The following is an 11,246-nucleotide window of genomic DNA, read 5'->3' as shown; positions in this document are numbered from 1 at the left end:
CACCAATACATGAAAATACCTCAAAGCAAAAACAAACAATTATTGATTCTCATTAAAATTTATATTTAAAAGTATGAAAAAAGACATAAGAAACACATTAAGTAACAGGATCCATGTTGGTCAGAGCAGGAATTTATTGAAGTCTCAATGATCCACATAGACCTTGGCCAATTGAAGACTCCAGTTAAACAAGTCAACACACAACTCACTTCCTGCTCAATCCGATTGTTCGCAATGTAAACCGATGTAGAAGCTAAAACCCAAACAAATGCGTGGCGTTAATGGAAATCTGCGTTCGTCATCAACACGATATGAGAAAGAGTCGTCTCTTATACCTACACACGGGTAAAAGACATTAGAGTATACAGACATACAGTATATGCAACCTGTGGGGTCACAAGACACAAAACATGTTACACAACACTTCACCTTACACAGAAACAAACACACACACACTGACGAGTACAAACAGAAGGAAAGCTTAGAGTGTAAAAATGTATCAAACATCTGTGTACAACAATGACGTAAACACACCTGCCACAAATCATAAAAGATAATATATATATATATATATAAAGTGAAATCTTATCAAAAGGTTATCATTATTATTCTGTGGTGTCATGCAGGATAAAATAAAGAGCGTTAATTCAGTGACAGAACTGTGGTGCTTTAGACGAGTAGTCATCTGGAACACTGTTTATATAACTGAATACAGCACTGAAGCGGTAACATCAAGCGTCTTCCCCACACTTACGTATACGCATGAACATAAAAACCCAGCGATTCAATAATACCTTAAAACGAGCCTGCAAATGAATAAAATCTGGCTCCTGCACAAAAATACTGTCCTGAAATGTTTTGAGTGTATGGCTTTATTTTACTCCCCTCGTCTTTAGCTTAGTGCTTTGCAAAAACATTTTACAATTCTCATACCGTATTGCACTTAGTGATTGCATGCGTCACTGATATCGACAGCCTAAAAAACAAAAAAACACAAAAAAAAGGGAGAAAGAGGCTGCTTGTGACAAAGTGCGGGAACTACAGTGGCCTGTAACAGCCGTCCGGCTGCCACATCCGCAGATCCACGAGGATCTGGTTCAGTTTCTTCATCCACAGGTTCCTCTCGTCTTTAGTGTCCGCACTCAGCCAGTTCCTGCACACACAAACACAGACACAATCCAGGATCAGTGGGATGTAACCAGACATGTAATTTCAATCAGTACTTTTACCCGACGTACAAAGACTCCAGCTCCTTACATGTCAGTGGAGGTGCCCGCCAACTACTCTATGCGACTACTAGCGCCTGCATCGTCTCACATTACGTAAAACTTTTAAATGATAACATTTAGTCCTCATCTTGTCCAGACTGACCTGACCAAATTTGAAGATGAAAGCAGAAAAGCTCTAGGAGGAGTCTGTTCAAATACCAACAGTGTAAAAAAATCGGTCCAGAATTATCCAGTTGTGGGGGTTGTATAATTCAAATGTTAAAAATTAATATACAAATTATCAAAATACATGATTTCTGATGTAATCTGTCATTAATCAATTGATCATTGCAGTCCTAGTAGTCCAACAATAGTAAGAAGGGAACTTACTTTGTAACACACATCGTGTCCTTGCACTGACTAACCAGTGTCTCTTTGTCGTCCTCTCTCTGTGGTCTGACTGTGATGAGCTCAAACGTGTTGGGTCGGGCACAGAACTCTCTGTTGGCCGGTTCCACTCTCTTACTGGTGCAGTTGGACAAGTTAATACGGCCAATGGGAGTCTGGCCACGGGGGGAAAAAAGGAGGAGGGTTAAAACAATAAACAGGAAGACATCAGGCATCAAACACAGACACATGTAAAGTGGAGGTTTCAGCTCAGAATGTATTGTATGTATATCACACTGTCCTGACTTTGAATAGAATAGAATTGAATTGAATAGAGCAATCGCTAAAATGTTAACTGACATCTGTGCTTTAATAGCTAAAAGATAACAACATGGCTGCTTTGCTGAGGCCCAAAATAAACATTTGGCAAAACCTGGCCTAATTTAAGAATTTTTTTTAAAAATTACACCCCCAAAATGACATACCTTTCTCTTCTCATCATCTGGGTAGGTCCAGTAGGAGACACAGTATCCTGAGAGGACACACCACCTCCTGTGCCAAGCTCCAAATCCACTTACGTCTTCAAACATCGTCTGTAGTTTGAAAGAAGGGACGGACACAGATGATAAATAACATCACCGGTGACTAATGACCGCCATCATGTTGATGCTTGAACTGCCTGCACTCACCAGGAAGCCCCTCTCCTCTACTTTTGAGCCAACTTCACACTGCATCTTGAGGTAGACGTGGCCCTCTAGTGGGCACAGGAACGGCACCTTGGATTTTAGAGCAGAGACTTTATTTAATAAAAAAGTGTGATCATCGCCGCCACAATTCACGAGTGTTGAGATTAGTCTAAAGTCTTACTTTAAAAGTATCTGACAAACATAAACAGCGGCTGTGTCCACACCAATACATCTTAGTTTTAAAACATTTATTGATTTTGTACCAATATGTACTTGTCGAATTTTCCGGCCCCTTGGAAAACGTCGAAGGATTTTAGTTTGAAAACTTAAACTAGACGGATTAAATCGGGACATGCATCTGTGTTAATTTCCTGATTTAATCTTAGTAACAGCTCGACTACCAATGAATGCGTTACATGCGTTAAATGTTACAGACATGTACATACATGTCATGTTGTGTAAATGATCATGTAATAACATACATTTACAGCAGTGTTTTTTGTATTAAAACCAAAAAGTATCAATGTGGACATCTAAAAAGAAAAATGTATTAACGTTTCATAAGGAGAACTGGGTTTGTTATTTGTTATTCAAGCTGAAAACATTATCACAACGTCAATATAGTTTATATAGTATGTGCCGTCTTATAGTGTGTTCACCCTTCCCCACAAAAACAGAAGACAGGCAAAATAAACAGACAAAGAGGATAAGTAGTAACCTTGATATGAAACAAGTCACTGAGTAGTTCCCTTTCACATCCTTCATATATGATCTAAAAGAAAGATAATCAAGGCAGGAGAATGAATGCACAGGCACAACTCGGGTGTCCTATGAGAACCTCCGTGAGCGTGAGAGTCTCTGTCGAGCCTGCACACAAGCCTAGGACTGAGGATCTAATTCAGCCTGGCATCACACATACAGTAAAGCATGAGTACTAGGTCAAAGACAAAGGCCAGAAACAAGAAAATGGTTTCTATACCTTCTCCAGGGGGAATTTGTTTTTCCCAATTGAGGACAGGGTGAGCTTGTGTGATCCAACCAGCACGAAGTTACTGGAGCGAACAGCGTTGGGCCCTCCTGGACTGGCCATAACTGCAGAGGGAAAGGATACAGGAAATGATGAGCCAGTGAGAAATGTTGTGAAAAACATCTTCCTCCTCATGTCCCCAGTAGTTATAAAGGGCCACTTTAACCAGAAAATATACGGTTATTTACTCATTTCCAGAGAGAAATGTGTTATTCGATTATCAGTCAGTGGATCTGAGATACACGTCTCATTCCCACAACAACAGAGGAAGTTGGGATTGAGAATAACTAAAAGGTTGAGGTCAAAGTCACTTCCTTCAAAGAAAATACACCGCTCTTTTCTGTGTTTTGGTCAAGTTTTATGAGTAAAAGATCTGAAAAAAAAAAAAACTGGTCAAATTTGATCTGACTCTATGATAGAACATGAATCCTCCTTCATTTGACAAAGTCGGGAATTTTTTTTTATGAAACTACCCTTTAAGTATATATATATATATATATATATATATATACATATACATATATATATATATATATATATACATATACATATACATATATATATATATACATATATACATATATATAGTAAGTAAGTTGAAATTTAAAATCATGGAATACCCCTTTTTTAATAAAAAAAAAAAAAAAAACAACGCTCAGTGTAATAATTGGCATAAGATACATCAAAAATAAATAGACTGTATTTCAACATACCTGGTGTCTGCACACTTTTCTGCAAAGGACAAGATAAAAGGGAAGAATCAACATTTTCATATTACATAAGAAAGTTGAGCAAAAGTAAGTAAAAGCAATTAAAAATTCTCACAGTGATGCCGAGGAATCTCTTTGGTGTGATGGCCTAGAAAGACAAACATCAAGAAGTCAGTATGTTGTTGCCTCACCTGTGACAGTTGACATTAAAACATCTTTTTAAAGACAGTAAAAATTCTGCTTCACTGAAAGAAACCACCACCTGAAGCTGTGCAACTGAATCGTCAGTTATTTTTGCAGTGGTGGCATTGTGACACCCAGTGCAGAAGGATCTGATATATAAACTATTCATACCGACATACACAAATCATGTGCTTCAAGAGCCTGTCTCCAGATTGTCCGCACATATACACACAGTTAAAGAATTTGTACATCACACCAAAAAAAAAAAAAAACGGGGTAAGAACAGGGAAATAAAACAAGTGATTTTACCTTTGATTTGCTCGCTTTCTTCTTCTTGTCACTGCAGACCTCAGGCTTCTGCACCTGGAGGATGTTCAAGAGGATGACGCGTCAGTAGTGAAACATTTGTGGTCATTTTTGAAGAAGAAGAAAGACAGAAGGGCTTATATTCACTTACCAGGCAATAAACCTCAATGTCAATTACAAAGTCACCGGAGACATCAGATCTGAGTGAAAGAAGCAGAGTTGGTGATGATGAGAAACAGCAGTGTCTAATTAAAAGGTAGATTTGAATCAGCAGACTGATGAAACAGCAAGAAAACAAAGCAGCAAAATATCCAGTAATTCATTGACTTTTGATATATGGGGTGAGAGATTGGGATTAGATTTGCATTTTGTTAGATTCAGCACATTATGTTTGTGAAGCTTCTCAGTCATCCAGGTCATTCATTATTATCTGTAGGTGGCTTCTTCAGAGAAAAAGGTTGTTTGCCTTTGAGGCTGAAACCTGTCTAGAAAGTGTTTGACTTACAATGTGAACTTGGTGGGGAAGGTGAGGGTGTCTCCACTGAGGCCACGGTGTGTGCTGGCCAGTGGAGTCGCCACAGTGTTCTCTGCTCCAGCGCGGATCATGATGAAGAAAGAATATTTGGTCGACTCTGAAATATTCAACGCAGAATTTTTCTTCATTAAGACGCAGTATAGAATGACCATGATGTGGTTAAACATGTGTTAAAGATCTGAGTGTACCTGGCTTGTTAGCAATAGAGCACACAAAGTCTGCCTTGAGAGGCAGACGAATCCCCTGCAGGGTGATTGAACCCTTAGAGGCGGACATGGTGGTGGATTCTGTGGCGGCAGCGGTCTTTTTCTGTCCAGGCACACCTCCTCGCAGACGGTCCAGCTCCGCCTTCAGCGCCTCCCTCCTCTGCACTAAATCCAAAAGGAAAGACAGTCAAGCTCGGGTACCACCAGGAGTCCGAGCTTACAGCACACGACTGTGGCTATGGCGCTGGTGTTGGAATGTGGCTCTAATCTACATCTTCTATTTGTCATTCTGACATCATCTAGCACCTGAGCACAGCTTTTATTTCTGCAGCCATGTTTTACAGACTATGTTACTGCTTCACTCTCTGGTTAAAAATCCTTTTCCCGTTTATCCTGTGCCTTACACACATCGTGTTTGCATCTATCGACAGGCTGAACTCACTTGCCACCAGCAGCAGCCTCTCGGCTTCAGCCTCCACCTGGGATCCTTTTCCGTGCTCCTCGTCTGTGCAGCAGTTGAGCGCCTGACTGGCCTGATGAATGATCGTCTGCTGGAGGTTCATCTCGTTTGTCAAAATCTGCACAAATAAAAAAAAAAAAACGCAAGTGATGAGCAAGAGCAGGCATGTGTCCAAAGTGTTTTTTGTGTGCGTCCCATGTTTTTATAGCCTCATTCACATTTAAATTAGCAGTTAAACTGGGACTAGTGAACCTGAAGAAGACAACACTACAGCTAAAAATCATTCTACAAAACAAGTTTTAAATGGAGCAGTTATTTCTTCCAAACCTTCATCTTCTGTTTGACGTTGAAGAGACCGGATCCTCTGGGTTCTTCTGCTCTCTGAGAAACGTCCTCTTTTCTCACAATGACCTGCTTCACGTTGGGCCGCTCCATCTCCTTCACTCTGGTCGACCTGTATGCGTCAATGCTGGCAGAGACAAAGAAAGACTTGAATGTACTGACAAATCGAGAACTGAAAACTTTAATGCATATGCGAGTAATATGTGGGAGTATTCACCTATAAGGCAGTTTACGGTCTTCATCCGAGGCCTCAACGTGGTCTGAGGAGGAAGTCTGGATTATGTTCGTCCTCGGATACTTGCTTGGAATGCGAACATTGTCTGGGGACTTTATAAGGAATGAACTGGCAGGTGTTGACGTCTGCAAAAACACATAAGGAACATTTTATTTTACGCCAATATAATGTGCTGTAAATTAACTCAAAAGGCAAAAAGACACAAAGCTGGTGCCCACCATCATTCCCCTCTCTGGACTCTTCACCACAGATGCCAGGGGAGTCAGGAGGGACATGGAGGAGATATTCAGGGCATCTTCCTCCTCATCCTCATCCTCATCCTGCTCCAGGACTCCATCAAACAGCTCGTTGATGACTGCAGAGTTGATGGACTGGTCCACGTTCATCTCCCTCTCTGTGACCACCTCCTCCTTGTCTGGTGACTCATCTGTTGGTTTCTCCTCAGGTTGGGGAACCACCCTCAGAGGGCTGGATGTCAGTGCTGGAGGTGAGACCAACATATGACCTGCTAACCATAAGAATAGCTGTTAACTCACTCACTCACTCACTCACAGTAGCAGAAAAACAATAAATTCCCCCGACAACAGAACAGTGGCAACAATTCCACAACATGACCACTCACCTGGACAACATATATATTTTTAAGTACCTGGGGGGATGCATTTGACGGGTGTATCAGTTTTTTCAATGGACGGAGCTGATGCTTCCTCCTGTTGCTCACACGACGCAGCCTCACTCCGTACCGGCTTATCGGGCTGTTCCTGTGAAGCATTTGTATCAGTTCATTAAATATGAAGGAGGACTGCTTTGTGACTTAGTTGTTTGTTCGATAGGTTTGTGAGTCAACCTCGTTGATGTTGATTTTCTTGGATTCTGCCGCTTCATCTTTGTTCTTCCACATATTGTTCCCATTCTGAAAGCGACTGCGAATCTTAGCCAGCTCAGTCTCTCGCTCCTGCAAAGCAGAGGATTCTACTTATCATATACCATATTTGTCTATGATAACTTTAAAAAGACCAGATGATCACAACAGTGATGATGCGATGCATTATTTTTATTATGTGTAACAATAACCCACCATCTTCTGTCGCTGGGTGAGATCAGCAGAGGTGGTGTTTGCTGCCTGGGCAGCTCTGAGTCTCTCCTGTACCAGTTTGGTGTTAGGTGTGACTGACTGAGTTGCATGGGGAGTCTTGGCCTGGGTGCTGCCCCCTGCTGGGGAACACTGGTTGCTGCGCTCTTGGCACCTTTCTCCAAAGCGCTCCAGGAAAGATTTGACGCCTGTTGGGGAATGTGAAATCAGTGTTTTCTTTTACATACGTGGAGAAAACCCACCCCGACAACAAATGCTGACTTAACCAGTAACTTTGTTTTTATTCTTATTAATATATTTATTTGTTGATGGAGAATTTTATTACAATTTCTGCAAAGTAAAATATTCAGGAGTGACAATGACTCACCCGGACCTCCAGCAGTGGACTTTTCCTGGGAGGCAGAAGGACCAGCAATGACAGGTTTGGCACAAAGCTCTGGTTTCTGGGGGCTGGCAGTGGAGTTGAGACCCCTGGAAAGGACCTGACTCTTCAGGGGGCTCTGAGGCACAGATGCTGTGGAGGAGGGACCGGCCCTCTTGGGACTGGATGGGACTGTTGTGCCTTGATTGTAGCTTTTCAGGGGACTAGAGGTAAAGGCCACTGACTGGTTGGAACTCTTCTGAGGACTGCTTACTGTCTGGGGTGCTGCTCTGGCTGCAGGATTGTCAGATTTCTTAGGACTGGGGCCAACCACTTGGCTGGATTTGATGGGAGGACATGCAGCCTGCTGGGAAAAAAGAAATCAATAAAATAATCACATACAATCTGGTCTCTTCATAAAACAGATTCCTCATGATAATGTTCTATTTATTAAAAAAAGATATGACATGTTTCCATACCACATTGATTTTATACCTACTTGTGTGAAAACCAAGAATGAAATGACCTCAGGTCAGCCTACCTGATTAAACCTGGATGTGGACTTGCTGCTTGATGCTGATTGGCTGTCAGCAGCACTTGGCTTTGTGTTGGCAGCCACAAACTTGGTTGCAGCAGGCTTTTCTTTCGGATTCTCTTTGGGGATATTAGCATGGCTTAGGTCATCTTCCCAAGATCCAATGGTGGCAGCAAGGTTGGCCAGTCTGCCTCTTCTCCCTACTGGATTTCCTGAGGACACGGAGGGTGCAGCAACTGGTGGGTCCCCGGCTTGTGTCTTTAACAGGGACAGCGGGGTACAGTCTGGAATGGCATCAGTGGTGGGGGCTGAAGAGTAACCAGAATTATGCAACAATCAGATTATTTGACAGGGTCGCTTTAACATAAACAGTATATTTAGCAAAAATCTTTATAGAAATAATGAATATTTTACCACTTCCATCCCAACATTTTCTCTGCTCAGCGAGCCTCTGTAGGCGTGACTTCATGCCAGCAGCACAGGGAGCTGGATCTTCGACCAGGTATTCCTTAGTCATATGGAGGGCTGGACTGGCAGGTACCAACTCTTCATCTTTGCTGCTCAGATTAGGAGCAGGATTGACAGCTATTTTCTCTAGTTGTGGCTGTTCAGTTCTCAGCTGCACTGGCTGAGAGCGAACATCCGGTCGGGTTGCAGTCTTCTCCAGAGAGGAATGTCTGCTGCTGGGCCCCACTGGAGGTTTCTTGTCTGTGGGAGGATCTGCGAGCATGGGGACCACAGGTTGGTTCATCTCTGGTTCTTTGTTCTCCTCACCAGCTGCTGGATGGATATTTTCCCCGGAGCATAGACGCTTGGAAGGAGAAGGCTTGGAGGATGGCTGTGGAACTGGGAGGATGTGGAGAAGAAAGATGAGCAAAGCTACTTGAAATAAAATGTACATGTCTGAAAGCATAGCAGGCCGGCAGATAGAGTCATACCTTTGTCAATGACTGGCTCACTGAGCACACTGTTAGTATCAGCCAGTGGCTCTCTGGGCCTTTTGGCCATTGGTCTGTTTGCTGCATTTGGTCTCTCTGCCATTTTCTTCTGCAGGTTTTCTCTGCGAGCCCGGGTCCGCTCCAACAGTTTCTGTTTAAAGACAGAGTGTTTAAGTGTTGGTCCAAAAGCTGTGTTTCACCACCAGAAATCAACACCGATACCTTAGCAGAAACTTTCAATAACGCCAGCCCTGGTATGGAAACATTATGACCCTGTTCAGACCTGATCACAGGAAAATTTGCACCAAGGACAGGTCCAAATGCTCCTAATCCATCCTGAATGCAATCACATAAACCACATTTAATGGTTTAAGGGCACATGTGCCTAAATTCCTGCGCTGCATGAATGCGGTCTGTCCTCAGGACACTTAAGGGACCGTCTCTTCAGCTGAAATTATCTGATCCACCGCAGTTTCAGGGCTTTTTTTCACTTCTCCTTTTTTCCCCCAATTGCAGCCACCACCACACAATAGTAAAAATGTATTTGCCATTTTGCATTTTTACAGCAGCACACCAACAACTACAACACATAAGTACAGTATATGGTGGTAGTGTCTTTGGGTTTGTCAGTCACCAACATACACACTACATAAAAACATTCCTCAATCCCACACTGGACTATGGAAACTATAGAAACTGGCATGTCTTTCATTGTATATGTCAAGCCAATTTAGTAAGAGGGTGTGGCAGTGTGAACGGGGATGCATCTTGATGCATACAATACAACCACAAAAACAGAAGTTGTTTGTGAATAGAATACAAGCTGTGAAAGAAAGACAACTCCTCTCAAGTTTCAGTTGAGGCCATCGGTAAACTACAAATCCCTTCAGCCAGTTTTAATAGCCCACTGCAACATTACTTGTGGGTGAGTCAGGGAGGAGAAAGAGGCTTCTGTTTGCTTGCCCTCTTTCATTCCTCTTATACATGACATCCCCTCCAAATGGCCTCAGCCTGTCAACCAGTCTGATTTACAGTAAAGCAAGCCTCAACACATTCCTGCAGCTGCACTGCAACGCCTACAAACTTTCTCAAGGCAGTGTGGAAAAACTGATGTCACATTTTGCAGCAGGAATGAGCCACTCCTGCTTGTGGCTCCTGGATTTGAATTTTCAAACTCCAATGACCGGAACACACGAGTAACAGCAGCTGTATTTAGATAATGACTTCAGTACCAGAAGTTTGGCACACAACCGCAAGCAGGTCGTTGGGATTTGGACAATTTCCAACCCTGACACAGTTCATTGCCTTAAATGGAGAAATGGTCAATGTGAATTACGATGACAAAGGGATAAAGTTTGGATGGTATACTATACCGGGAGGTCAGTCAAACAGCAGTATGACTATATAACAGAGCAATCAAACATCGATACTAACTCAATACACGATCTTTAGCAGCAAATATTAGCTTAGCTTGTTTTAACACAAGGTTGTGATTCCTGACCACGTACAAGAAAAATAAGTGACGCGTTTACGTTGACTTTAACATTCCAAAAGAGTTACAATCGAGTCTTATATAGCAGCGTTAGCTTATGTGCGAGTGCAAATACAAGCGATACTAACAACGTAGTTTCCCACCGCAACTAACGAGTGTAAAAACGACTTTGTCAATGTTACGTTCTACGTTAGCATTAGCATGCAACACAGGCGCAGCCAGTTCGACACAAACATGAGTTAGCCACACACGTACGTTAACTCTAAAGTTAGCGCACCGACTCACCTCCGTAAACGGGTCCATTTTGGAGACGTATCAGCTCAAAAGTTAACCCTATGACAGTACTTTAGAGCTCTCTTGTACACCACTATGTGTACAAAGACACACACACACACACACACAGGACGGGGTGACGCGAGCTGAACGACACTCTACTTCTCTCCTCTCTGTCAGTTTCCTCTTCTTCTCTTCTCGCACAAAACAACATCTGTTCAAATTTTGAATTTCAGCGCTGCGCCAACTGCGCAGACTCCAACCGTTGA

General features: G+C 42.5%; 1 protein-coding gene across 4 annotated transcripts; it reads right to left on the bottom strand.

Moving 5' to 3' along the window:
- Positions 1-112: 112 nt before the first annotated feature.
- anln (anillin, actin binding protein) lies at positions 113-11,200 on the bottom strand. Of its 4 annotated transcripts, none has more exons than XM_058619127.1 (24): positions 10,990-11,200; positions 9,213-9,363; positions 8,689-9,120; positions 8,281-8,582; positions 7,746-8,106; positions 7,364-7,566; positions 7,133-7,240; positions 6,935-7,046; positions 6,504-6,790; positions 6,268-6,410; positions 6,036-6,177; positions 5,691-5,826; positions 5,231-5,413; positions 5,013-5,139; positions 4,659-4,707; positions 4,511-4,564; positions 4,134-4,166; positions 4,022-4,040; positions 3,261-3,373; positions 3,000-3,053; positions 2,285-2,371; positions 2,081-2,188; positions 1,599-1,771; positions 113-1,153 (listed from the first exon to the last, which is right to left on the bottom strand). In XM_058619127.1, exons 1-24 carry the CDS (start codon positions 11,005-11,007, stop codon positions 1,039-1,041), a joined length of 3,510 nt encoding a protein of 1,169 aa, XP_058475110.1. In that variant the 5' UTR covers positions 11,008-11,200; the 3' UTR covers positions 113-1,038. The 4 variants fall into 4 exon arrangements, with proteins under 4 accessions (XP_058475110.1, XP_058475111.1, XP_058475109.1 ...); XM_058619128.1 differs by having other exon boundaries at positions 6,504-6,793; positions 7,746-8,103; XM_058619126.1 differs by having other exon boundaries at positions 6,504-6,793; positions 10,990-11,199.
- Between the last annotated feature and the right edge of the window lie 46 nt (positions 11,201-11,246).

Source organism: Solea solea, chromosome 20 (genome assembly GCF_958295425.1).
Source record: "Solea solea chromosome 20, fSolSol10.1, whole genome shotgun sequence".
Lineage (NCBI taxonomy): Eukaryota > Metazoa > Chordata > Actinopteri > Pleuronectiformes > Soleidae > Solea > Solea solea.
Note: the sequence above shows the minus strand (reverse complement) of the source record. Positions and strands in the feature narration are given on the sequence as shown.